We start from the raw sequence: 25,418 nt of genomic DNA on the forward strand, positions 1-25,418 counted from the left end.
TCAAAATCGCCAGGTTTTTAATTCAGTTCTCTTTGTCTCTGTGAGAGTCCACCATGGACCCCAGAAACCTTCCCGCCAAAAATATCATCAAAATTAGGATGTCTCTGCAAAACATGTCATCATCAACAAAACAGAATATTTGGTTGAAAAAACATTTAATCAAAAATATTGTAACCAGCTATGCTAATGAAGAATAAGACAAGTGGTACAACTGAAAATTTGCATCTAGAGTGGACATAAAATGTTAGTGCTGAGAAACGGAAAATAACCAAATACCTTGTGTTTATTGTAGATCTGGGATTCCTACTTTTACCTTGCTGTCATTTTTATAAACCAATTATGTCTGCAACTGGAGATGTTCACACCTTCCAAGAAGAAAAAGGTGTTGGAAAAGTAAGTACCAGTCAGGTTCCATAAAATTACTGCAGATCAAACAATTATGTTTTAAAAAACAGCCGTTATGCAGCATATGGACCTGATCCAAAACCCGTTGAAGTAGATGAGTCTTTTTGCTTACTTTGATGGGCTTTGGATGAAGTCCTATGTGACTTCACAGTCCCCCAAGAATTGACAGAGTTGGTAAGACAACTCCCACTTGTTCATGCTCTCTGTATGTGTGTATATATATCTCCTTAATATATATTCCACTCTATGTGCATCCGAAGAAGTGGGCTGTAGTCCACGAAAGCTTATGCTCTAATAAATTTGTTAGTCTCTAAGGTGCCACAAGTACTCCTTTTCTTTTTTCAAGAATAAAATTGTTGACCCTAAGAGCCCCTCAATGCCCACTGGCTGGGTGGCTCATATCAGGCCTGATGCACTCACTACCCCAAACACACTGTTGTGATAATATGTATTTAAAATATGTTTGTTAGGTATTCTATGTAAACTGGTGGAAGGCTGGATTCGAAAATCATTTGTGTGATGTATATATGGGTTGTGTATAAAGAATTACGTGTGTGCTGGAAATATGTTCTTACAATGTGTTTGGGAGGCAGTGCATAAATCAAGCCTTCCCTAGACAAAGGAATGTGGATTACCCTGTCTGACTGGCTCTATTACAGGCTGGGTACAATGAAAGTACATTTACATATAAAAAGAAGAACAGGAGTACTTGTGGCACCTTAGAGACTAACAAATTTATTAGAGCATAAGCTTTCGTGGACTACAGCCCACTTCTTCGGATGTGGGCTGTAGTCCACGAAAGCTTATGCTCTAATAAATTTGTTAGTCTCTAAGGTGCCACAAGTACTCCTGTTCTTCTTTTTGCGGATACATACTAACACGGCTGTTACTCTGAAATTTACATATAAGTTAAACAAAGCCATCAAGCTAATGAGCGGCAAAGGGAGTCTGCACCCCAGGAAGCCTTCCTGGCTCTAGACAGTGGATTTAGGGTAATATAAAGGGAGCTAAAAGACCTTTTAGTTATCCATCACTTAAGGGACAAAAGAGTCAGAGCTCTTGGAAACTGTGGAAGGTGATTCCTTCAGCCATGTGGGTTGAAGTGTATGGGAACTGACTATATATGAAAGCTTTGCCTGAGACCAGGATTGTATTTTGTTAAGCTTTAGACACTAGAAAGTGTGTTTTATTTTATTTTGTTTGTAACCATACCTGTCTCTTTTTCTTTTGCTTAGCATCACTTATATCTCTGTTTTTTATTAAAAAGCTTATTCTTGTTTTATTACAAAACCATCTCGGTACTGAGTATTAAAGTAAAGTATGAGGCTTTAACACTAACAGACTAGTGTGTGCTCTGGCTGTTTGGAGGCAGTGAATTTGATGATGTCTTTGAGAAGCACAGTGAGAGGGATTGGACACTGTAGAGAGACATCTCAGGAACTGGGTTGAGTGATTGTTACTTGTAAATCAAGGTTTAGGCTGGCAGAATCTCAAGGAGTTTGCTGATAAGGTAGACTACGGTGTCTGATACCCCGTCTATTTCCAGCGAAGTTCACGCTTGCTGAGACAGAGCGGTAACACAGTGCCTTATCGTTCTGGGTGTCCAGACAAGAACATCACAGGGTAAAATTATTACTTATCTTGGGGGAAAGAGGAGGGAAAAAATCTGAGGCATATTAAGAGAATAGATTGGTATCACTACTTTGTTGTATCATTGTTACTGTTTGTAACATTTAGGGAGCTTGTACTAACAATATGTGGAAATTAATGTGTGTTTATGAAACAAGCCATTTGATTAGATATGTATTGGACATTAGCAAACTTCCTTTTTCCTTTTCTGTTTATACTACATCCATCCAAAACTTGGGAAAAATCATTACAGCATGGAAATCTCACAGTTAATCTTGCTACACAGGAGCCTAAATTATAGTATGATCTTGTAAAATTATTTCCTAAATAATGTTATGCTTAAGTGTTTTTTTTAAATATTTCACAGATATGGTGACATGCGGGTAACGATGGGATGTGAAATCTTCAGCATGTGGCAAAATTTAGGTAAGGAATTGAGAAAAAAATCTCCTCAATAAAAATTAACAGTGAAACAAAGTAGCACAAAAAAGTTGAACAAAATTTGTAATGAATTTTAGTTAAGACTCCTGCATTATATTACTGGTTCTGCCAGTTTAACTGGGGCAAGCCACTACCTCTTTGTTTCTTGGTTTGTCCTCCTGGAAAACAGTTCTAATTCTTTTCAGAAAATGTTAAGAAGTTGAATTAATTGTTTGGATTTGCAAAGTGTTTTCAGATCCTTTGATGAAAGTAGTTTTGTTTGACATACACCAGTCCTCTTGATTGAAACTCACCTAATGTTTTGGATACAAATGTTGGCCACTAGGTCCAAAACAGTTTATTTATTGAAAAAACTGAGAATGAACATAAAGCTTAAATCAAAGCATTATTACCATTGTGACGCCTTCTTTCCTCTATGAGAAACTGTTGTTTTCCAAGATACTGAAAGATAAGAAAAATCTAAATGATAGATTTCATTTTTTGATGAGGGGGTTGCATTTGTACATACAAAAATTCTTACCTGTAAGGAAGCGTGTATTCCTCATCTGGCCATCCCAGTAATTTGGGCACTCTTGTTTATTAATTAAAGCTATTCCTTTCTCAAAACCATCATCTTCCCATGACTTGTAAGTCAAAAATACCCACTAACAGGTAAAGTATCTGGGAGGAAAGTAACTCAGGAGAACACACCGACTGCTCACAGAACTCCTGCAGGGAGCCATAACAAAAACATCAGAGAAGCCAGGAGAAGGAACATCAGTTGCCGCTACGATCCAGCAGCAGCATCCAGGATCCAGAAACTTTAACAGTCAAATGTCCCAAAGGCTCTGAGAGAGATCCTTGGCGGGCCTTCATCTTACTGCGCAATCCCGTCCGAGAGACTATTCTCGTACTTCAAGGTGTCCAGACCACGTAGCTCAGAATGACACACAGCATCTAGGATGCATTCATCCTCTACCCCAGACTGACTATTCAGGGGGCCTGGAAGAAGACTTTACATCACAGGAAGTAATGACCAGCCTTACAAAGACCAAAAACACAGCTCCAGGAAAAGATGGCATTCACTGTAACTTCCTGAAGCAACGAGACCCCGGTTGCCTGGTATTAACTGCCATTTTCAACAAATGCAAACAGTTCTGCTGTCCTCCCAACTCCTGGAAGAAATCTATGACAGTGCTCATCTACACCAAGCAACTAGAGACCCATCTCTCTCTGATCCACCATGTACAACTGAATGCCAGTGGCCTCGCAACTAGGATCACAGACTGGTCACTGAACAGAGCAGCATCAGCTCCATCCAAAAAGGCCATCTTTATTCCACCAGCTCCTACTTGTTAAGGTTAAGGAGCATGGCAGGGTTCGGAAGGGGTCAAGCCAGTATGCTCAACACTCCAGCTGATCCTCAGACTGTGGAACATCTCACAGGGAAATTAGCTGGGGTGTATGTTGGATTGCAGAGGTTGAAAGTTGGCATTACGGCACCTATACCCCTTCCACTGATGTGCACTCAGCTCAGCTTGAAGATTGAGCCACCATGACCTGTATTTAATGTATGTCATTTCTAGTGTATTTTTCCTATTGTTTAGAAATATGAATGGAAAGCGTGTTGTGATCGGTGCAAGCTATACGAGGGCTGAAAGACCGATCAATCAAGGTGATCAAGGTTTGGAAATAAAAACACTTACAAAAAATTCAGATTCAAGTTCTGCGTGGCCTGCCACTGGGCCTCTGTCTCAGGGAAGCTTGTATCCCCTCAAAGTGTAACATATCTCAATCCTTTCCTCAACGAACCCATCAAGCCCATGAATTCAGGCTTCCAAGGTTCATCATGGATTGTTCAATGAGACCTCAGTCGAACCCCAGCCTGTCAGACCCTCCTCTTCCCCCCAGATACTGAGACGTGCACCTTTGAGCACAATGGTTTCTGACTCCAAGACTGCTGAAGGCAGGTCAAAGACTCTAAGGTCTGGTCTATACTACCCGCCTGAATCGGCGGGTAGAAATCGACCTCTCGGGGATCGATTTATCGCGTCCCATCGGGACGCGACAATCGATCCCCGAATCGGCGCTCTAACTCCACCAGCGGAGGTGGTAGTAAGCGCCGCCGACAAAAAGCGGCAGAAGTCGATTTTGCCGCCGTCCTCACAACGGAGTAAGTCGGCTGCCATACGTCGAATTCAGCTACGCTATTCACGTAGCTGAATTTGCGTATCTTAAATCGACTCCCCGCTGTAGTGTAGATGTACCCTAAGAAACAGGGGAGACCTAAGGCAGGTAAGACTAGATTCTCTCAAATGAAAAGTGAGAAATCTCCCTCTTAAGTCCTCATCCAAGAAGATGAATTATTTTCTGTCACACCTCCACCCCGCCTTTAAGTTGGGTGAGATTCCTTGCACCAGTACAGGTGCACCAGGTGCTCATAAGAAGCGTACCTGTCAGTGACTGGGATGTGGGTGGTCGAGCCTAGTGATTAGCACAGGAGTCTGACCCAGTAGTTAGCGCGGGTGTCGGTAGCCAGAATTGGAGCCAGAGTTAAAGGCAGGGCTGGGTGCAAGACAGGAGCAGAGCTGGAACAAAACAGCAACCAACCTGAGAACAACCAGGTGTAGGAGCTACCTCAGAAGTGGCTGAATACTTTAAGTAGCTGTTGAACTGCTACTGCTGCTAGACTTAAGAGCCGGTCTGCAGACTATTCCAACCACTCTGCCAGTGTAACCATTTAGGAAGCCTACTACATGCTATCTGTGCTTATTAGGTTGCCCAGAGATGGGAACTTCTACAGGCCCTGATTCCTGACAATACTCGTTCCAGAATACCTAAAACTTGAAACTGCCAACGACCAAACGGGCAGGACTATCCACAGCACCATCAAGGGAAAGAAGTGAGTGGATGATAAATGATTAGTACGCACAAGAGTGCTTCCACCCAAAAATCCTTCTCTTTGAGTACAAAGCACACATGTAAAGTAGTAATAATCTAGAGCACCCCAGAATATAGTTACCTAAAGTCTGAGATGGTATTGAGTGACATCAGCAGCAGATTTCTAGTGGCCATCCTTCCTCCTAGCCATTGGGGAGATTAATGTCAGTGTCTTCTTGCTCATAGAAAATCCAAACTTCTCCAAAGTACACTCTCTAACTTATCTATTTATAGGTAACTCAAAACAAAGCATAGCTCACAGTAACCCCTCATGGGCTGTTTCTCTAGCAACAGCAAAAAAACTCATAGTTTCTACTTATCAACAAAGCAGCTATTACAAGAAACTTAGACACAAGCACCCAGACCAAGGTCAGCTCTCCTTGTTAGTAACACTGCAGCTGTGCTAATGCTTTTGTCTGCCTAAGCAAGGCAAATTCTTTCTCATTAGGTGGTGTCCTCACTTCCAACCTATGGTGGCTAAGTGCACAAGATGGCTGCGGGTTATGTCAAATCCAGTTCTCTCAGAAGAACACCAATGGTACCAACTTGCAGAGAAAAGGAGTCATTGGTACTGAAAGCTGGTGTAAGTAAGCCGGCACATCTGGCACCACCAAGGGACAGAAACCCTATCCATTATCCTCCATCAGGGGGTAGATACTTTATCCCGGAGGACCTTACCATCTCTGCAAACCCAGAATTGCCAGTGGTTTAGGATCCAGTCCTATCCAGAATGGTCCACACATCCTCAGCTTGCCACTCACAGTATCGTTGACTTGCTAGGACATAGTTAGACCACCGGTACTGATGGCACCACATGCATTGACGTAGAGGCTTCCTTTTTCTCTGATGAATGTGGGATCATCTGGAGAACTTCACAGCCCTTGTCAAGATAGGAAGTCACCCCGACAGAGGCTTCAAAAAAATCATAGGCACCTTCCTACTCCTACAAGCAAGAGAGACTAATCAACCCAGGACCGATGGTACTCCTCTCCATGAGCATAGGGTGCTCCAGAGCTCAAGCACCCACAGAAGAAAATAAGGAGTGCTCAGCTCCCGCAGAGCCAGATTAATCTTTTATGGACCCCAGTGCCTGGACCATAGTCCCGCCCCCTGCTCCACCTGTACTCCACCCCGAGGCTCCAACCCCACTCAGTCTTTTCCCCCTGAAGCCCCGCCGCCACTCGCATTGGGGGAAGGGTGAAGAGGAGCACCCACCAGCAAAAATAAGTCAGTGCCTTTGTCCAAGAGGATCACCCCATTACACCTGTGATGCTTCACACTAGGTTTCTGAGATCCATATATAAGACATTATGACTACAGAAGATCAGAATGGAGTCAAGATAGGCATCCCCACATGAGGAAGAACTTCAACCCACTCAGGTATGCTCTGAGGAAGAGGAGCAATCTCACCAGGTTGAGCCACCAGCCCCTGCATGTGTATCGTTGTCTTCACCAGATAAAGTGGTCACAACAGCTTCACCATCACCACCTGATAGCTATAGACAATGCTGAGACCTCCTAAGGGGAGACACTCCACAACCACCTGAGGAAATTACAGGACACCCCTCATAAGCTACTGGATATCTTCCAGAACATGGGTCCTGGTGAGATTGCTCTGCCAAAAAAAAGGTCATCTTAGAACTGCCATTTGTCTGTACCCCATCCACAAAAGGATTGATTACAGATATCTCCTTGCCAGGTTGGGAAGCCCACCTCGACAGACAGGGTACCTGCACCCACTAAGAATCCAGTTGCACATACATTTTCTGGATCTGTGTGCAGTACACGAAGCCTGCAAACAATTCCTGCTGTTTATTCAGAACTTTCATTGTCAGATCATGTCAAACAACATGACAATAGTTCATTATATTAACAAACAGGGAGGAGCAAGGTCTTTCCTTCTCTGAATAGAAGCTGCCTGTCTCTGGAACTGGTGCATTCACCAAAAGATCACCCTCTCAACAAGGGAACTACACAACTTGGTGTAAAGAGCATCTTTCTTGTTGTGGGAATCACTGTGTCTCTCAAGAGAACAAGAAATGTCCAAATAATGCCCACCACCAAGGTGACTCACAAGCAGTATTCATTGAGGAGGAGCGTACAAGGAACACTGCTGTATCACAGACTGGAAGACTGCTCTGCTGAAGGACACACCTACTGTAGAAGCTTATTTGATTTAACTATACCTGTACAAGTGGATTTATTCTGGATGCATGGCTTGAGTTTTCTAAGGCTTGGAGAAATGGATTTAGTTATTTAAAAGTGTACAAAGTTCATTTATGCACCTTACAGTTAATATAAAAGGAACAATAATTCATGTTCATTTCCTAATCCAATTAATTAACAAACCTTATGCAACCAAAGAATGATTTAATAAATACTTCTCTAAGTTTGTTGTAGAGTTTTAATCATTAGAGGCTTGATTTCCCATCTGTGTAACTCTAGCTAAAGTCAATGGAGTTATGCTGATGTAAATTGGAGAAACACAATGGTGAACCAGGTGCTGGCGGTGTATAAGATGATTACTTCAGTTGTATATAGACATTTGATAAAGGATCGTATTCTAAATCGGTTTTGCTCTTGAATTTGATAGTTAACTATGGAATCGATATTCAAAAATAGCGAGGTGACCTAGGAGCACAAGTCCCATTGAAATGAATGAAAATATATAACAAGCAATTTTCAACTTACATTGGAACTAGTGCTCCTAAATCACATAGGTGCTTTTGAAAATCTCGCTCTCTACAAAATTTGTCTTTTCTTTCACCACAATTGTTGTTTGCTGTTTCTCCCTTCTCAACCTCTTTGCACGTCTGGCAATTGTAATAGACCAGAACTCTCAAAAAGATCCAAAAGATCTTTCTGCAAGTGACCGAAGCTAAATAATTCAAAGCTATGGGTAAATCTCCTAATTTAACTTCACCTCCTTGTGCAACATATACTATGGGGTATGTAAATTTACCTATTATCTGGAGACCCTCTACAACATCCAAGTAGAACATAGTGAGTTAATGGCAGAGGCATCAGCTTTTTTTCTAAAGGGAAACATTTTGAGAAAAACAGTCTAAGAATCCATTTTTTGCAGGCAAAATTTATACTCCCATTTCTGTGCCCCCAAAATGAAGGGTGGCTGCAAATCTGAGTACTTGTGCCTCCATCTAATGCGAATATGCTTTCAAGTAGTAAACCGTATTTGGAGACACAAAAATGTAAGCACAATTTGTACCTGCAAAAGGGAAAACCTTTTTGCAAAAGATGCTCTAAACATCCTGGTTCTTAAAGTAGTCTTAAATAAAGCAATGCCCATTGAACTTCTCCCTCTTCCCCTGCCAAAAAAACAGCATCGGTAGTAAACAACCCAACATCATTCATGAACTCCATTGTAAAATGTCATGCATCAGGCTGATCCTCTATTTGGCTCTTTTCTGTGGCTTTTCCTCTTCCTTTTCCTGGTGTTTGTTTGCGAAATAGCCCATGCCTGGCATGGGCTATCAGCCAACCAAACTGTAAACATTTAGAATGCCATTTCATAATTCTTCATACAGTATTGTTTAATTTGGATCATTTGGTAACTCACCCAAGAGTGAACCCAATTCACGTTCAGCTTCCTTTTAATTTTAGGGGAACATAAACTTCACTTCATCCCAGCTCTCATTGGCCCCTTCTTAGAAGTGACACTGATACCTCAGCCTGACCTGCGGAATGTAATGATTCCCATTTTCCATGACATGATGGATTGGGAACAAAGGCGCAGTGGCAACTTCAAACAGGTAATGTGTGTAAATCATGGAAGATTGACATTCAGATTTTTCTCAGGCAGCCTTGACACTGAACTATTAACTTGTTAGCAGAATCTGTGAGGGAGCAGATGGAGAAATGACAACCTTCATTTGAGGGAAGATGGTAGAATTCTAGGCTAATGGCTCTTGAAGACCCTTTGGCCCTCTAAGCTCTCCATGTGTTTGTTCAATATTTTGGTGTGGCTAATTTAAGATGGGAATAGGGTATTCTAGCCCCATTGAAGTCAATGGCAAAACTTCCTGTTGGGTTGTTTTATTTTTCTACTTTAGTAATATAAATTGGGGAAAAAAAGATAATGAAGAAGAAACTCAAGAACGATACCGTGATGGCTTACTGACATAATGTCTGATATCTGTTTGCCCACCCATCAAAAGACTGATTTTTATGAGAAACCACGTTCTGCAAGTATCCAACTATTCTTGCCTCTCAAGTACTAGCTTAGGCATCAAGTAAGGAGCTGCTAAGTATGCCATCTGCTCTTTCGGCTCCCACTCAGTTCTTTCAGGCTGCCTCAAACCGCTTCACTGTGCTCTGCTTCCTGCTGTTTCAAATGAAGCAAAGCAGAAGTATTTGAATTGGTGTCAGGCAATGATAAGGATTGGAGTGGGAGCTGTAGGAGCAGTTGGAATATTTGGAAACACAAAACAAACTATGCGAATGGAGAAGCATGTGATGTAAGTGGTTTTTTCCATCACATTTTTTAAACACGTTAAAAGAATTGTAAAAATGTTGATGAGGACTAATTGGAAAAACAGATTCTGCATAAGCAAAGCACTGACTTTCTGATTCTCTCTGTATTGATCATTGGCTTAAAGGTACGCTGTAATTATGAGTCATGATTTAATTGAGCACTTCAATAATAGACTAGTTTCTCCTCTAGTTTTTCAGTCACTAAGTATCTCTATTGCCAGAGGGGAGGTCATTCTCTTTTGATGTATTAATAAACAAAGCAACCTTATCTACATTTGCTCAATAATCAATACAGGTACAAATATTTTATGCAGTGATTTTCAGCTATAAAACCTTTATTCTCCAACTCTTCTTGACGGATGACTCGGAATTTCAGTGCATCTGCTATATACATTACATTGGAGTCAGGGTAGGTTTTCAATAGCAGCAGGAGTAACTATAAACGCCAATCTGTTAATCCCCGGATTTAAAGAGTGGGATGTGGGAATCCGAGAGAGTTGGTTTTATATTAAGGTCCAAAAAATGACTTGCTCTTGCAGCCCTGCAGTAAGAATTCAGGCAGTCTCGTTGGGCTGCATGCTTTTTTGTTTGACTCTATAAATAGCTAGCTGCCTTAGCAGCAGCAAATGCTACTCAGCCTGTAGTTTTAGAGTCACATTGCTTCATTTAAATTAGTCCAAAAAAATCCTCAGGGATAACAGAAGATGAAGTAACCTATCCTGAAATTTACATTTCTTAACGATAATACTAGGGAATCCATTTAACAAAACCTCTTACAGAAAAAAATGCTTTTTTTTTCAATTTGCTCAAACCTAATTTAAGTACAAAGAAACCTTTTATATGCATATGTTCCAGGTGGAGGCAAAACTGATTGACAAATTGGATAGCTTGATGTCTGAAGGCAAAGGTGACGAAACGTACCGAGAACTCTTCAACAGCATGTGAGTAATAAATTGGTTTTTAATTCATTCATTTGTTCAGTTTGATGGATTAGCTGCTAAATATCATTGTGGACAAAAACTGCAGAAAGAGCCGTGATCTCGGAATGCTTTGTCTTTTCTGAAACCTGTGAAATAAAGGCTAGTTGCCTAAATAAAGTAATGTATCTTATTGTATCTTTGATGACTAGTTGTGCCTATGTTATACCATAAACTGTTCTCTATTATCACTCATACTAATTTTAAAATCAGAAAAGCCAAAGAAGCTTAGTAGGTGGGTGGGATGCAGTTAGAACATGAATTTTTTACATCACATTTGTAAAACATGAGCGTAATAAATAGCTGTTAGTTAAATCATTCTCATAACTGATCAAAATTTGCTATTGTCCAAATAATGTTTCACTTGTTGATTTCCTGATGGATTACAGAATGACTGATTAGAATTATTATATGAGATTAATCTTTTTACAAATGATTTTTAGATATTGCATAGGTTTTAATAATTGGCATGTCATTGGTTCATAACATTAGACTCTAATGGTGAAAGAGGACAAATGCTTCCTTGATACTGAAACTCCTAGGACTGCCCATGTGTTATCCCTGCTGACTGAAATTGGTGACCATCATGGACACAAAAACATGAACTGATTTCGCCCCCCCCCCCCCCCATTTCAACTCCAACTATGTGGGAGACCTATTTGTAGTCACTTTAGAACAAGATATATTATTCCTCCACTGGATTCCATTTTATATGTGTATTTCCCAGTGCTATTACACATACAGTATTTTTTCTTTATTAGGTTTCATCCTTTTTAAGTGGAAGGGAAAAGTGATATTTTAGCTTTATTGCTCTAGAATTAAAAACAATTGCATTTATGTTTTTTTGTTGGTACATATGCCAAGCAAATAATACTCTATAATTCCATTGTGGGGGGAAAAAAACCTATAATACCAAAAGTAATGCTTCTGCCCATAACATACAGAGAAGGAAAGAGAAGTTTATCAGGTGAAATTACAGCTGAAGAGTATAGTAAAAGATAATTTGTGTAGTAATCATTCTTTAAACATTAAGATAGATCAAGTAAAAATAATAAAAGCTAAGAAAATTTTCAGAGATTTTAATAACAATGTAATATGATTTTAAGACAACAGCATTAAAGGAGAAGTTATTTTATGAAGTTATAAAACCTGCATTTACTCCAGTGCACAAGCTTGTCATTCACTGATTGAAATGACTTCTAGTGATCTCAGAAAATATATTGGTATCTGAAATCTAATCCTTGAAAAAGCTGAGTGTTGATTTTGAGATAGATTTTAAAAAGGTAGTGGAAGAATGGGTAAAGCATTTTCTAAACCCAGTTATTTAAGAATAATTATGTGTAATTTTAATTTATAAGAAGTCGCATAGTACTTTTCCTGACTGGAGGGGCATAGGTGCATATGGATCTAAAATGGAGGACACTACCGTAACACGTGATTTGAGAAAAGGAATCCTGAAAATGTTAAAACCTTTGTAGTCATTATTTCAAGGGATCAGATTCTTAGTGTCAAGGACTCTGAGATTTTCTTCCATCATCAATTTAAGCAGCTATTATTGGAGGGTTTTGTCACAAGCCTCCTTGATTTAAAAATAGTGCGCATATGATTAGACTGAGGTGATGATAAAATGATGTGCACATTAGTTCAAGGAAGTGGAAAGCACCAGCACAGTTTACAAGCAGTCATAGTTTTGTTTTGGGAAATGGAACTACATGCATTTTACATGATCAAATATGAGTCTTCAAATTGCCCCGTAATAATTTGTAGTAGTTGTATGACTGTATGGAGTCATGGGGACACAGATAATCCTCATGCATTGTCTGGACACAGCATATCAATTTAAATAGTAGTTGAGTGTTTGTCCTGTTCTCTCTTTCTTTCTCTCAATACCATGAATCAGAAAACAGTATATCTCCACGTTCCCAGGTTAACTTAATTTTTTGGAGCAATCCATAAGCACTTTTCCACTGAAGACACATCATGCTTTTATAGTCAAATTATAGATGTTGTTGGACATCTTTAAAATGTTGTATGTTTGGGATTTTAATGAAATATCCTATAAAATGCAAAGGAAGAAACATTGCTGCTATTTATCTTTTGGCAGGCATCATCCAGGGAGATTTAAAAGTGACCAGAGGGTAGCTGTCTCACAGTCACCAACATGTCATTATTAAGGCTCAGATTTTGTCAGGGACATTTTTAGGAAAAATCACGGACAGGTCACGGGCAATAAACAAAAATTCATGGAAGCCCGTGACCTGTCTGTGATTTTTACTAAAAATATCCCTGACGAAATGGGGAGGGAGGAGTGTCCCGCACCCACAGCGGCTGGGGACTGTGGGGTCCCCTTGCCCTCCCCCTGCCCCCCAGCGGCTGAATCGCTGCAAAGTCTCCTTGCTGCACATCGTGGCTGAGCCACTGTGAGGTCCCCTCACTGCCCACCATGGGAGCCCCCCCAACCCATGGGAGCTCCAGGGTCCCTCCACCGCCCATAGGAGCTCCTGCTCCAGGGGACCCCCCCTGGCCGCAGGAGCTAGGAGCACCAAGGTCCCCCTGCTGCATAGCAGCTAGGAGCTACCGGGGACCCACCCAGTCTGAGGGCTGCCTGCTGATAGCTCTAGCCCCAGGGCAAAGAATGTCACGGAGGTCTCTGGAAGTCATGGATTCTGTGACTTCCGTGACATAATTGTAGGGCTTAGCCATTAATGAATGGTACTAAAGAGGGGGAGCTGTAAATGTTTTGTTGTGATTAAGGGCCAGTTGCTGTATTTGCTGCCTAATATAATCCAGACAAAAAAAGAACCCCTGATCTCCCTTTAAATTGTTAATCTGAAATTAAAAACAATTGAGGGTTTTAACTGAATAACATGGAAATACATGTTTGTTTTACAAAAAGATTGACAATTAGAACAAAATCTTTGTGTTGTGCGGCACAGTTGCTCAGATCAGAAGCTTACTTTTAGTTTTTAAGTAATGTATGACTTTTACACAGGCCCTTCCTTTCCAAAAGCCTCTCATGCTAAATAATGTGTAGAAAATTACTGCAACCTTCTGAACTTACTGGGCAAGCCATTCATTTTTATATGGTATGCATTGCAAACCGCAACTGATGCGCTCCAGTGGTATTAAACTAGAGGGCCACACATAATAGAGGGCCAGCTTATTGTACATGTCAGGCACTCCTGGTATCTCCCCATTCTCCCACAAGGTCCTTGTGAGCCACCCTCCTGTCCCCTTCTATTTCAGGGACTCCCTGCAGCTCCCCATCCCCTCCTTCATGCCAGGGTTCTGTGTGTCTCCCATTCCCTCCTGCCAGGGATATTGTATGCTGCCCCATTCCCTCCTTCCCCATTTCCCTCCCCCAGTGCCAAAGGCTTTGTGTGCCCCCATGTCTCCACTCATCCCATGCCAGGAACTCTGTGTTCTCTTCCTTGTCCCACTGTGTTCCCCCATTCCCTCTCCCTCCCGTACCAAGTCCCCCATTTTCTCCCCATGCCAGGGGTTCTGTGTGTCCACCCCATTTCCCCTGCCTCTCATTTCCCTATGCCCTACCAATCTTATTTCTTTTCTTTCTGTCTTGGTCATTCAGGATGTCAACATTTTAAACTATATTAGGCTGATGGGTAGAACTGAGATGGGGTGTTGCTATACTGGAAGATGTTAATGCCTACCATCAACCAATACTTTGATCTATAGATCATTACCAAGTGATTGAAGTTGCTGGGTTTGCTAAGCAGATGCCAGGAGTTCCATCTGTCCCCATTTCCCTCTTCCGGTTTTCTGAATCTCACCAAAATCAACAGATTTACCTACCGATGCCTACAACAGACCCTGAATTGAGTTGTTGCAGCATTCAGAAGTTATTGTGTTACAGAGAGACTTGTCGGATAGTAATGCCTCACATTCCCAACCAGTAAATTTAGAGGGAGACGCCTGAGTAGTGTAAGCTTGAAGCAGGATTGACCTCTGTCACGACCAGGGCATGAGTGGTCAGGCCTACTGGCTGGAGCCAGGAACCAGAACCAAGGGTCAGAGTCAGGAATCAGGAGTCAAGCCAAGTGTCAGAGCCATAGGCAGGAGCAAGCAGGAAAGTGGGGCTAAAGTGGATTGGAGCATATGTTACAATTGAAAAAAGTACAGAGAAGGGCAACAAAAATAATTAGGGGTGTGGAACAGCTGGCATTTGAGGAGAGATTAAAAAGACTAGGATTTTTCAGCTTGAAAAAGAGATGACTAAGGGGAGATATGATAGGGGTCTATAAAATCATGAATAGCATGGAGAAAGTGAATAGGGAAGTGTTATTTACCCCTTCATATAACACAAGAACCAGGTGTCACCCAATTAAATGAATAGGCAGCAGGTTTAAAACTAGGGTGACCAGACGTCCCGATTTTATCGGGACCGTCCCGATATTTCCTTGTTTGTCCCGCGTCCCGACCGACATGCGGTCGGGACACTGGACAAACAAGGAAATGCCCCGGAGCCTAGAGCCCGGAAGTGCTCGCACACCCCCCCCCCGCGCCCCGACTCCGCCCCCTCCTCCCCCGATTGGCTCCCTCCCCGAATCCCCGCCTCTTCCCCGGGCTCACCATTCCCCCTCCCTCCGCAAGCGCTGGAGGGAGGCCCCGGGAGACTCAGGGGAAGCGCGGGGCCGGGGTGAGTAAGAGTCCGGCCTGGCCCCGAGCAGGCAGGACTCAGTTGGGTGGTAGGGCGAGGAGGGGGGCGGCCCGCGGGGCCAGGCGGCGGCTGTTGTTGTCCCCCCGGGCAGCGGGACTCGGGAGCAGCCGCTGCTGCAGCTCCCACTGCCGCGGGGGAGGAAGCGGCCATGGTGCTCCGCGGCTGCAGCTCTGGCGCCCCCGAACCCCCTGAGCCGGGGCCTGCTGCGGGGACCCAGCAGCGCGTACGCTGGGCCCAGCCCCTGGCCGGTTGCGTCTGGGCTGCTGCCCAGCTGGTGCTATCCCGCGGCGGCCCCGGGGTGGAGGCATCAGCAGCCCAGCCCCGTTCATTCCCCTGCGGGACGGGGGGGCTGGGGCCTGCTGCCCCCACTCCGGGGCCGCCGCGGGATTGCACCAGCTGGGCAGCAGCCCAGATGCAACCGGCCAGGGGCTGGGCCCAGCGTACGCGCTGCTGGGTCCCCGCAGCAGGCCCCGGCTCGGGGGGTTCAGGGGCGCCAGAGCTGCAGCCGCGGAGCGCCATGGCCGCTTCCTGCCCCCGCAGCAGTGGGAGCTGCAGCAGCGGCTGCTCCCGAGTCCCGCTGCCGGGGGGGGAGAACAGCCGCCGCCTGGCCCCGCGGGCCGCCCCCCTCCTCTCCCAACCACCCAACTGAGTCCTGCCTGCAAGGGACCAGGCCGGACTGTTACTCACCCCGGCCCCGCGCTTCCCCTGAGTCTCCCGGGCCTCCCTCCAGCGCTTGCGGAGGAAGGGTTTTTTTTTTTGGCCCCGCCCCCCCCCACGCCCCCCCACGTCACACACACACACACACACACACACACACCCGCGTCCCGATATTTGTCTTGGGTGATCTGGTCACCCTATTTAAAACAAACATAAGGAAGTATTTCTTCACACAATGCACAGTCAACCTGTGGAACTCGTTGCCAAGGGATGTTGTGAAGGCCAAGTATAACTTGGTTCAAAAAAGAATTAGATAAGCTCATGGATGATAGGTCCATCAATGGCTATTAGCCAAGATGGTAAGGAACACAACTCCATGCTCTGTGTCCCAAAGCCTCTGACTGCCAGAAACTGGGACTGGATGACAGGGGATGGGAATCACTCAATAATTGCTCTATTCTGTTCATTCCCTCTGAAGCACCTGGCCCTGCCCATTGTCAGAGGACAGGATACTGGGCTAGGTAGCCATTGGTCTGACCCAGTATGGCTGTTCTTATATTCAGGACAGGAGCAAGATTAGAACCAAGGCAGGCACAGAAGTGATAGTGGCTGTGGGCATACACAACCAGCAACCCTGCTGCTGAGCTTAAACGGCCTGCTGCTGGCTCCCCTCAGCCAATCAGGTGGGCCAGTCAATCAGTCCATCCTACCACAACCCACCTGAACTCATTAATCTGCCTGGAAGCAGGGCTGGCTAATCCTCAAATTCAGCTGAAGGAGCTCACTCCTGACAACTAACTTTCAGTGCCCAAATCAGGTGGGGAAATATCAATTCTTTCATCAATAAGACCGTAATATGGCAAAGTGCTTGTGTACAAGTCTAGCTAATACCAGGATTAAGAACTGTGTGCATTCTTCCACACTGTGTGCATAAAGTCCAGTGTCTAACAAGAACTGAATGATGAAAGCAGGCATTCTCCAGGTCAGACAAAAATGGGGAGGGGCTGGAAAGCAGTGATAAAAAGATCACAGAGAAGAGATATTAAAATACTGTGCACAGAGTTTCTGATGCAACATGCAGGAGAGAACAGAAGCTTAACTGAAACGCCAGTCATTTCTCTCAAATTCTATCTTGATCTTGCCGTTATAAGCCTGGGGATGTGTTTGAGTGGCTCTTTTGTTATGAATGTTTTCTCTGTGCATTATCTGTGAAAGATGAATGATGCAAAAGAGGAGTCAGTAAGCTGTCAAATTGAAGAAAGCAATTTGTTTGTTTGAATAAAGACATTTAATATATTCATACATTCTCAAGTAGAAGCTGTATTGTGTGTGTGAGTGTGTATATATATATATACAGCTTTATATATGTGTATATATAAAAGAGAACTTATGTAAGTCAGATATACAATAGACTCATCCTTTTTTAGAAAAGTTAGACTTCTGCAGTTTTTAAAAGCATACTAAATATTCTTGTTTTTAAATTTAGTTTGAAATAATCTCATTTAAAGTAAGGTTGAAAAGCAATGTGAAGAGAGAAATGTGGTCAGTATTGTCTTCTAGCTATACAATAGTCTTGATTCTCCTCTTGCTTCTTCCATACAAAAATTGATGTTAAAAGAATGTTATGGTGCAAAGATAAGTATTCCAAAGTTAGGAAATGCCAGAATTAAGTTTGCCCATGCATTCATTCTGAAAAGCAGTGTGGCTAGTGAAAGAGACATGGATTTGCCATATTATAATTCTAAGGTTCCCCTCTTTGAAATTGGGAGAATGATACCTGTCTGCCTCCTAAGATAGAGGTGTGAGGCCTTGCTCAATGATATGGGCTGTGAAGTGCACAGAAGTAGCACCAGACAGTGGTAGGTCTCCTCCTAACTCCCAGCCCTGTATACCCTCCCCTATGTCAAAGTATAGGGAGCACTGTGTATATAGGAGTCCGAATGAGGCCTGAGACCATGCTCAGTGAAGCTGGTATACAAGAGTTCTGTGGGGCTGAGCATGCTCAGTGTAGTTGAAGGTGAGTGGAGCTGGCCACCTTCCCACTGCAGATAGAAATGTTCTGAGATTTTACCTATTGAGCATGTGCAAATAGCAGTTTTTTGAGGCTCCTAACTCAACCAAATATTCATGGATTTTCATGGGGACAGGATCCACTATCATGCCAAATTCTAAATCTGTGTACCAAAGCACAGAGGCCCTAGAGCACTTCAAATAAATGGTTGGGGAAAATGTTTTAGCATTGACAAAACCTCCTATTTTACCCGACCCTAGTCTCTGAAGTGGCTGAACAATTTTTGCTGAAAGTTTAAAAAATCTTAGCTTCAGGCAGAGAGGAAATGTTGAAAATTTTATTCCAAATGGTTAAAACTTGGCAGCATTATAAGCAACCAAAACCAGGGGTTTATAAAGGAAAGTATTAGGGCACCTTTATAATAAGTTTCAGAGTAGCAGCCGTGTTAGTCTGTATCCGCAAAAAGAACAGGAGTACTTGTGTCACCTTAGAGACTAACAAATTTATTAGAGCATAAGTTTTCGTGGGCTACAGCCCACTTGTTCGGATGCATATAGAATGGAACTTATATTGAGGAGATATATATACACACACACATACAGAGAGCATGAACAGGTGGGAGTTGTCTTACCAACTCTGAGAGGCCAATTAAGTAAGTGGAAAAAAAACTTTTGAAGTGATTGTACTGCTCTATCTTGATTATCACTTCAAAAGTTTTTTTTCACTTACTTAATTGGCCTCTCAGAGTTGGTAAGACAACTCCCACCTGTTCATGCTCTCTGTATGTGTGTGTGTGTATATATATATCTCCTCAATATATGTTCCATTCTATATGCATCCGAACAAGTGGGCTGTAGCCCACGAAAGCTTATGCTCTAATAAATTTGTTAGTCTCTAAGGTGCCACAAGTACTCCTGTTCATTATAAGTGTCACTGTCAGTTCCCATACAATATTACTTTTACCCCAGGAAATCTGTTCACTTCAGTGTGTAATCCTAATTTACCCTAATATAAGGGAGAGGAGAATTAGGCACAGTACATTTACCACTCGAAATCCTTTGGTTATTTAATATTTAAAGGAATGAAACTATCAGTGTATAAATGGCATGTACTGAGTGGGCAAATGTTAAGTTAAAGGAGAATTTTTTTAAAAACCACCTCTCAGTAAAAAGCTTTTCCTGTAGCAATTACGCTACAGTTAAACTGTGTGGGTGCAGAACTATTGTAGAGTGAGTGAGGAAAAATCTGTGTTAACAAGTTGGATGTCCCATTGAAAGGGAATTTTGAAATGCTCGATGTTCTTTTCTAGGTGATAGTCTTCAGTAGAATGGAGCAAAATTTTTCAGTCAAATAGTACATTTGCCAGAAAATGCAGTTTTGGGGAGACTGAAACTGTGAATTCAGGTTGAATTCGATGAATAGTTTTGGCTGAATAAAAAAATAAAAGGAAAAATTTGGAAAAAGTCAAGTTTGTTTTGACATTTTCTAAATAAACAATTTCAATATTTCATTTCTAATTGACATTTAATTTAGAACATGTTGTTTTGAATGGACCTGAACTAAATGTTTTTGTTTTTTAATTTAATCGAGAAAACCTAAAAAAATTCAGTTTCTATTGGAAACAAATCAATTATTTTGCATATATTTTGGTTTAGCTACCGAACTGGAAAATCAGTTATTCACTCAGCTCTAGTCTTTGGTTTCTTTCTATTTTCTGAAGTGTTAGCATGTAACCCATACAGTTAGCATGTAATGAAATTTAAGAACACAAAAAAAAATGTTATAAATCTGGGAATGTATTAAGGTTTTAAAATGTTTATACATTTTATAAATCTGATTATATTTGTATGTGTTTTGGTTTTGACATGGCTAACCTAGAAATCCATTTGCTTTGTCAATGCTTCCTGGATTAGAATTCCACTCTTTGGTCCCTATCCTAGGTAAGATATTGTTAGTAAATTGTGCTGCTTGTGAGAAGAGTTCAAAATTAAATCTGTGAATATTGCAGACATTGCCAAGGCATTTAAGATACTGTTGAAAGTAAAGTGGTTGCCATGGTGACAGATAAAAATAAATGTTGAAATTGCTTTGGGTTTGTTCTTTCCAGCCTCCTGAAGAAAATTGAGCGGGAAACGTGGAGAGAAAGTGGTGTTTCATTAATCGCCACTGTAACTCGACTAATGGAAAGGTTACTGGACTACAGGTGAGCAATTGTCACATGATATATATTGAGAATATGGAAGTATTCAAAGTTCTGACAACAAAATTATCCTGCAGGTTTTGATAACTGGAACATGGAGACTTTCACCACTAGGTTACCGGTTCAAATATGCCTCTGGGTTGGGAGTGACCAAAAGTCATCATCTAACAGCTGTTTCACAGCCTAAGTGAAATTGTTATTAATATTATTTCAGTATTATTATTTGGATGGAGGTACCATCCAAAATTAGGCCCATTGTGGTAGACACTACACGTACATATAACAAGAGACCATTCCTGGCTGAAGAGCATAAATCTAAATAGCACAGACAGAGGAGGGAGAAAGGAAGTATCATTACCCTCATTTTTATAGATGGGGAACAGAGGCACAAAAGATGACTTGCCCAAGATCATCCAGGAAGTCTGTGACAGAACCAGTAATTGAACCCAGATCTCTTGAGTCCCAATCCGGTGTCTTAACCTCCAGGGCTGATATTGTGTTTCCAGACCCGAAGGGAAAGGTCCACCCATCAAAATCTATCACGGTTGTCATTCTTATTTACAGTTTAAGAGAAAAGCTGAAGGATTTAGTTGTCATGGAGACTGAACTCTTAACTTCTAGATAAATGCCAGTGCTACATCTCTTCTGTGGATAAATAGAACTTCAATCTCCTGGATTGTCAGTCCAGCACCTTTCAAAGCACTGCATTCACTGGCAGTTTTAGTTTTCCTTAGTAACTGTGTGGGGGTAATGTCCATCATTTTAATGCAAGGCTGTCACGCTTATACTGTTTTTCTTCATGTGTTGTCATTAGCAGCCCTAAGTAGTTTTATCTTAACTTTTGATCTAGAGGTGGGATATACAGCCTGTGCAAGCAAGAAAAAGGCGACATAAGGGCAAACACATCTGGATCTGCTTTCTGCCAGTGCAGAATGCCCTGAGGCTGTATTGTTTTAATTAGTTTGCTTCTACTTAATTCTGTTTTATGAAATGTGTTCCTAGTTCAGAGGGGGAAAACTGTATTGTCCTACAGCGTAGATGTTCTGACTTTTGTTACATTTTATTTTTAGGGACTGCATGAAAATAGGAGAAGTGGATGGTAAAAAGATTGGCTGCACTGTTAGCCTGTTGGTTTGTATAATAACCTTTATCTCTTTTACACTCAAGCAATTAACCTTACATAATAAAAATCTATACATTGTATGAGAAGTATATTTTTACTAACCTACTTCTCAATGCACAATGCACTCCAAACAACAGGTGTAATTAATGCCAGTGAATTCAGAACATACATTTATACCATCAAATATGGATGATATTTAAATACATACTGATATAGTTCAATATAATATAATTTGAGGGTATGACTACAAGTTGCTGATCTGATACAATAGCTAGAGCCTGATGGAATAGGATAAAGTTCAGGATATTTCAGAATGAAGTTGATGCAGTTTTCTTGTGCTTTTCATTCAGTGTTCATAGTGAGAATCCCCCTAGTATCGGCTCATAGGCGTTTAATAAATCTTACTAGAAAGTAACTTTTAAAGAAAATTCAAACCAAAGATTTGTACATTCCTATAAATCTGATTAGTTTCTGTGGCTTTTTTAAAAATACACAACAAAACTCACCTGGATTCCTAACTCTGTCCTCTCCTTTTCCCAGCAACAGGCCTCAGCTACTCTTATATATGAAAAATATCTTTTGAGGAGTTGTTCTCCCAATTCCTCTCTCAATAGAACTAGAAAATGTTCCTCTGGGCCTGCTGTTCTCACTTTTGATGGGCCTTTATCTCATTTTAGGTTTGAGATATACCCTCCCACCATCCAATATCCCAAGAATGTACCGTGCAAATTGTGAATCCGTATTAATATTATTTTCTATTAATTATTGCCTGTTAGTGAGGTGCGTTTTGATCCTAGGCCAAGATTCATTGAGAGGCTTTGAACTTCTGTGAACTTCAGAAATTTTCAAGTTTTGTTATGAAACCATGCAACTGTGCTGTTTTAAGTGGTAACTGAGAATTATAGGGCACAAAACTAATCTAATTATTAGTTATTCCTGGAGAAGTTTTTGAACGATAAAGGATTTCTTCTATATGAGCACAATACTTTCAAAATAGGAACGATATATGTAACTTGATTATAGGACAACTTGCTCACTATCAGGTTACCCGGGTTTAAAAGGAAGTAAAAACATTTGGTTATTTGCGTTCTAAAGTCAATTTTTACTACAAGAAATGACCCATAATTTGTATAAAATGAACACACACAAAAATAGAGCAAAACAAACATGGAATACTCTAACAGCATCCTTGAATGGGATTTCACAAACTGTAGTGATCTCTTGTCAGGCTAAGAAATATTTTGTGATTCCCTCCACTGGGACAACTTAAGCCTAACAATCAGTAGACAAAACTATGCATCTCTAACACACACCAAGAATTAACTAATTTTAGAGTGTGAAAGGTGAACCTTCATTATGCAGAAAGAACACAAATTTTAAAACACTATGATGGATGATGCTCTCAGAAGATGTTCCGTGCAAAGTTAAACTGGGGAAATACGCTGATTTTAATCACTGTCAGTCATCAGGAGGCAATGGTATTTCATTTTTATTGGCACCATTGAAAAGAAACCTGACTTGCAAAAGCAGGAGGGTGGAAATGGCATGGAAATTGAGCTTTCAGGGTCCACACTGAACCTAGGTCCTACACCTCCAAAGAAATATCCAAAATCTGCTGCGTTCCTGCCTAGAGAAAGTCCACTGCATCATCTTGTCACAGGAAAGGTGTCTCATTTTGCCTTACAGTGACACAGTCAGTGCTGCCATGTCAATTGTACCTTGGATGAAGGAATTAGTAATCCACTTATTTCCCTTCTCCTCCACTCCCAAAGTTCTCTAAAATTCTGATGGTTCTTGAACAGCTGCACCTTTCCCTTTGTGAATAGTGAAACAAGGAAACAGCTACAAATTTCTTTTTTGTGCCCAGGAAGGCCAATTTCCAAGTTTCTGATGAATGTTCCCACCCTAATGTGCAGTATAGTTATATTCCAACCACAGAGAAGGTTTCAGCTTGCGTAAGTGCCCTGAGATGTCAGCACAATAGGCTAACATGCTACACAAGATGAATTTCTGAAGATTGCTGAGGGAAGCCTGCACTTCTGCTCTTAATCTGAAAAGTCAAATTGTCACTCAACTGCATGAGAGCCACCACACTTCAGCTTGGAAGAGAAGTTGCTGTTGAAATAAATTCATGTCTACCACAGAGCAATGCAAAAAGTCAAGAATTTACTGGATGGCCTTTAATGAAGTTTGCTCCTTCAACAGCTTCGTGAAGGATTAGGAATATTTTTTTGAACATTTTCTTAGCAGCAAGAGTGTGACTGATATACAAAATTGTAAAGTCATGCGTCATTAAGTGTAGTGTTTTGGTTTCAAGTCACCACACTACTATTTTTACACCTCCCTGATTTGATACTACCCATGTAGATTATAATACACCTTTCCCACTGAATGTGGAAATTTTGTACTGCTTCCTAAAATGTCTCAGATTACCATTTTTCTGTAGTGCACACTGTCACAGCTTTACAGCACAGCAAGTTGTCTTCAGCAGAATCATCGGTCTGATGAACTCTAGGAGCTACGTCACACCAGACACGCTTTTTTGACTCATCAAGTTGAATTGCTAAGTGCTGATTTTTTTAAAGTACTTGCTCTCAGACATCCTGAACCATGTCACTAATGTCGGACAAAAAACAGTTTTATTTGAAAAAAGTACTGTTTTTAGTTTATTAGGTGCTACAGGCCCTATGATTTTTGAAACCATATCTACTGTGCAGGGAATTATAAGATTTTCTGCAAGGGTCTGTGCTTTACATGGTCATGTGATTCATAAAGATACCACCGAAAAAGGACATTTTATTGATGTTGCTACTTTGAAAAAGTGATGTTGAATTTTTCAAGCTGCCTAGTTTTCTTTGGAAAAAAAATCCCTATTAATGGCTGTCTAATTTCTAAAGATTACCTTGTTTGAAGGTGTTATACTCTTCATAGACTGCACATTATGGCTTAGAATCATTTGATGAAAAAACATGTAGCATATTTCTCATTGTATTTGCACAAATTCTTTTTATTTTCTGAGCTGTTAATGGAGCAACCTGCCACTATCCATTCCACAGAATGTTCTATCTCCAGTCAGAAATGAGCTTCAACAAAGACCTGAGTAACTTATACAATACAGGTGCGTGAGGAGCAACAGAGCTCTTAGTCCTTAGCAAGTAGAGCCAGTCTGGTATTACAGTTCAGTGCCACGTCTTGTCATGATCTGCATGCATGGATACTTGCACTTCATTGCTGTCCGAGTAACATTTTTTTATGGGCCTGGTGCTGTTTTGCATTCCAGGCACACGTGCAAGTATAGCTTTAATATTTTGTCTTTTTTGTATTTTAGCAGATGCTCCAGCAGCTGCTGCACCGCTAGCTGTGCTTCTCAGATTATAGTATTATGGTGGCCTTGAAGGGACATGCTATTGCAGAGCTCATGTTGTGTCTCCATTTTTATCCGTTTAAAAATATACACTTATTTTTGTAACGTTTTACATTTTTTCTCTGACTTCCTACAACAACTTTCCCTGAGATTCTGTCACAGTGCTCCTCCCCATCTTTCTCACTTTAGTGATTGTAACCCACAGTTTGGGAATCTGTGGTATAGACAAGAACATCCACAGTTTATTCCAACAGAGGGGCACATTGGCAACTTGCTGAGAGCCCAGAAGAGATGCATAATAACATGGAACAGATGACAATCTTGAATGTGCAGGCGCACTCTGCAGCATTAAGGCTGTAGCGTGCAGTGATGTATCTTGATCTGAACAGACCAGTTACAAAATTAAGCATTGCATGCTGGGACCTGTATGTGCATGCCCTGCAATTCTATCTTCAAGATGACATCATTTGTAGTGTATGGTGTAAAACACCATTCTCCTCCTGCTGGCCTTGGAATACCTGAT

General features: G+C 41.5%; 1 protein-coding gene across 4 annotated transcripts in view; it reads left to right on the plus strand.

The window, feature by feature from the left end:
- Positions 1 to 25,418, plus strand: part of DOCK4 (dedicator of cytokinesis 4) — a 421,656-nt gene that overhangs the window by 343,775 nt on the left and 52,463 nt on the right. For 2 of the 4 annotated variants that reach the window (XM_054024160.1, XM_054024176.1), the window contains exons 29-35: positions 293 to 393; positions 2,402 to 2,460; positions 9,016 to 9,164; positions 10,741 to 10,826; positions 20,122 to 20,148; positions 20,316 to 20,411; positions 21,479 to 21,539. In XM_054024160.1, coding sequence (XP_053880135.1) covers positions 293 to 393; positions 2,402 to 2,460; positions 9,016 to 9,164; positions 10,741 to 10,826; positions 20,122 to 20,148; positions 20,316 to 20,411; positions 21,479 to 21,539 — 579 coding nt within the window. The remainder of the gene's footprint in view (positions 1 to 292; positions 394 to 2,401; positions 2,461 to 9,015; positions 9,165 to 10,740; positions 10,827 to 20,121; positions 20,149 to 20,315; positions 20,412 to 21,478; positions 21,540 to 25,418) is intronic. The other 2 variants (XM_054024169.1, XM_054024184.1) reach the window with 1 other exon arrangement.

This window comes from Malaclemys terrapin, chromosome 1 (assembly GCF_027887155.1).
Source record: "Malaclemys terrapin pileata isolate rMalTer1 chromosome 1, rMalTer1.hap1, whole genome shotgun sequence".
Lineage (NCBI taxonomy): Eukaryota > Metazoa > Chordata > Testudines > Emydidae > Malaclemys > Malaclemys terrapin.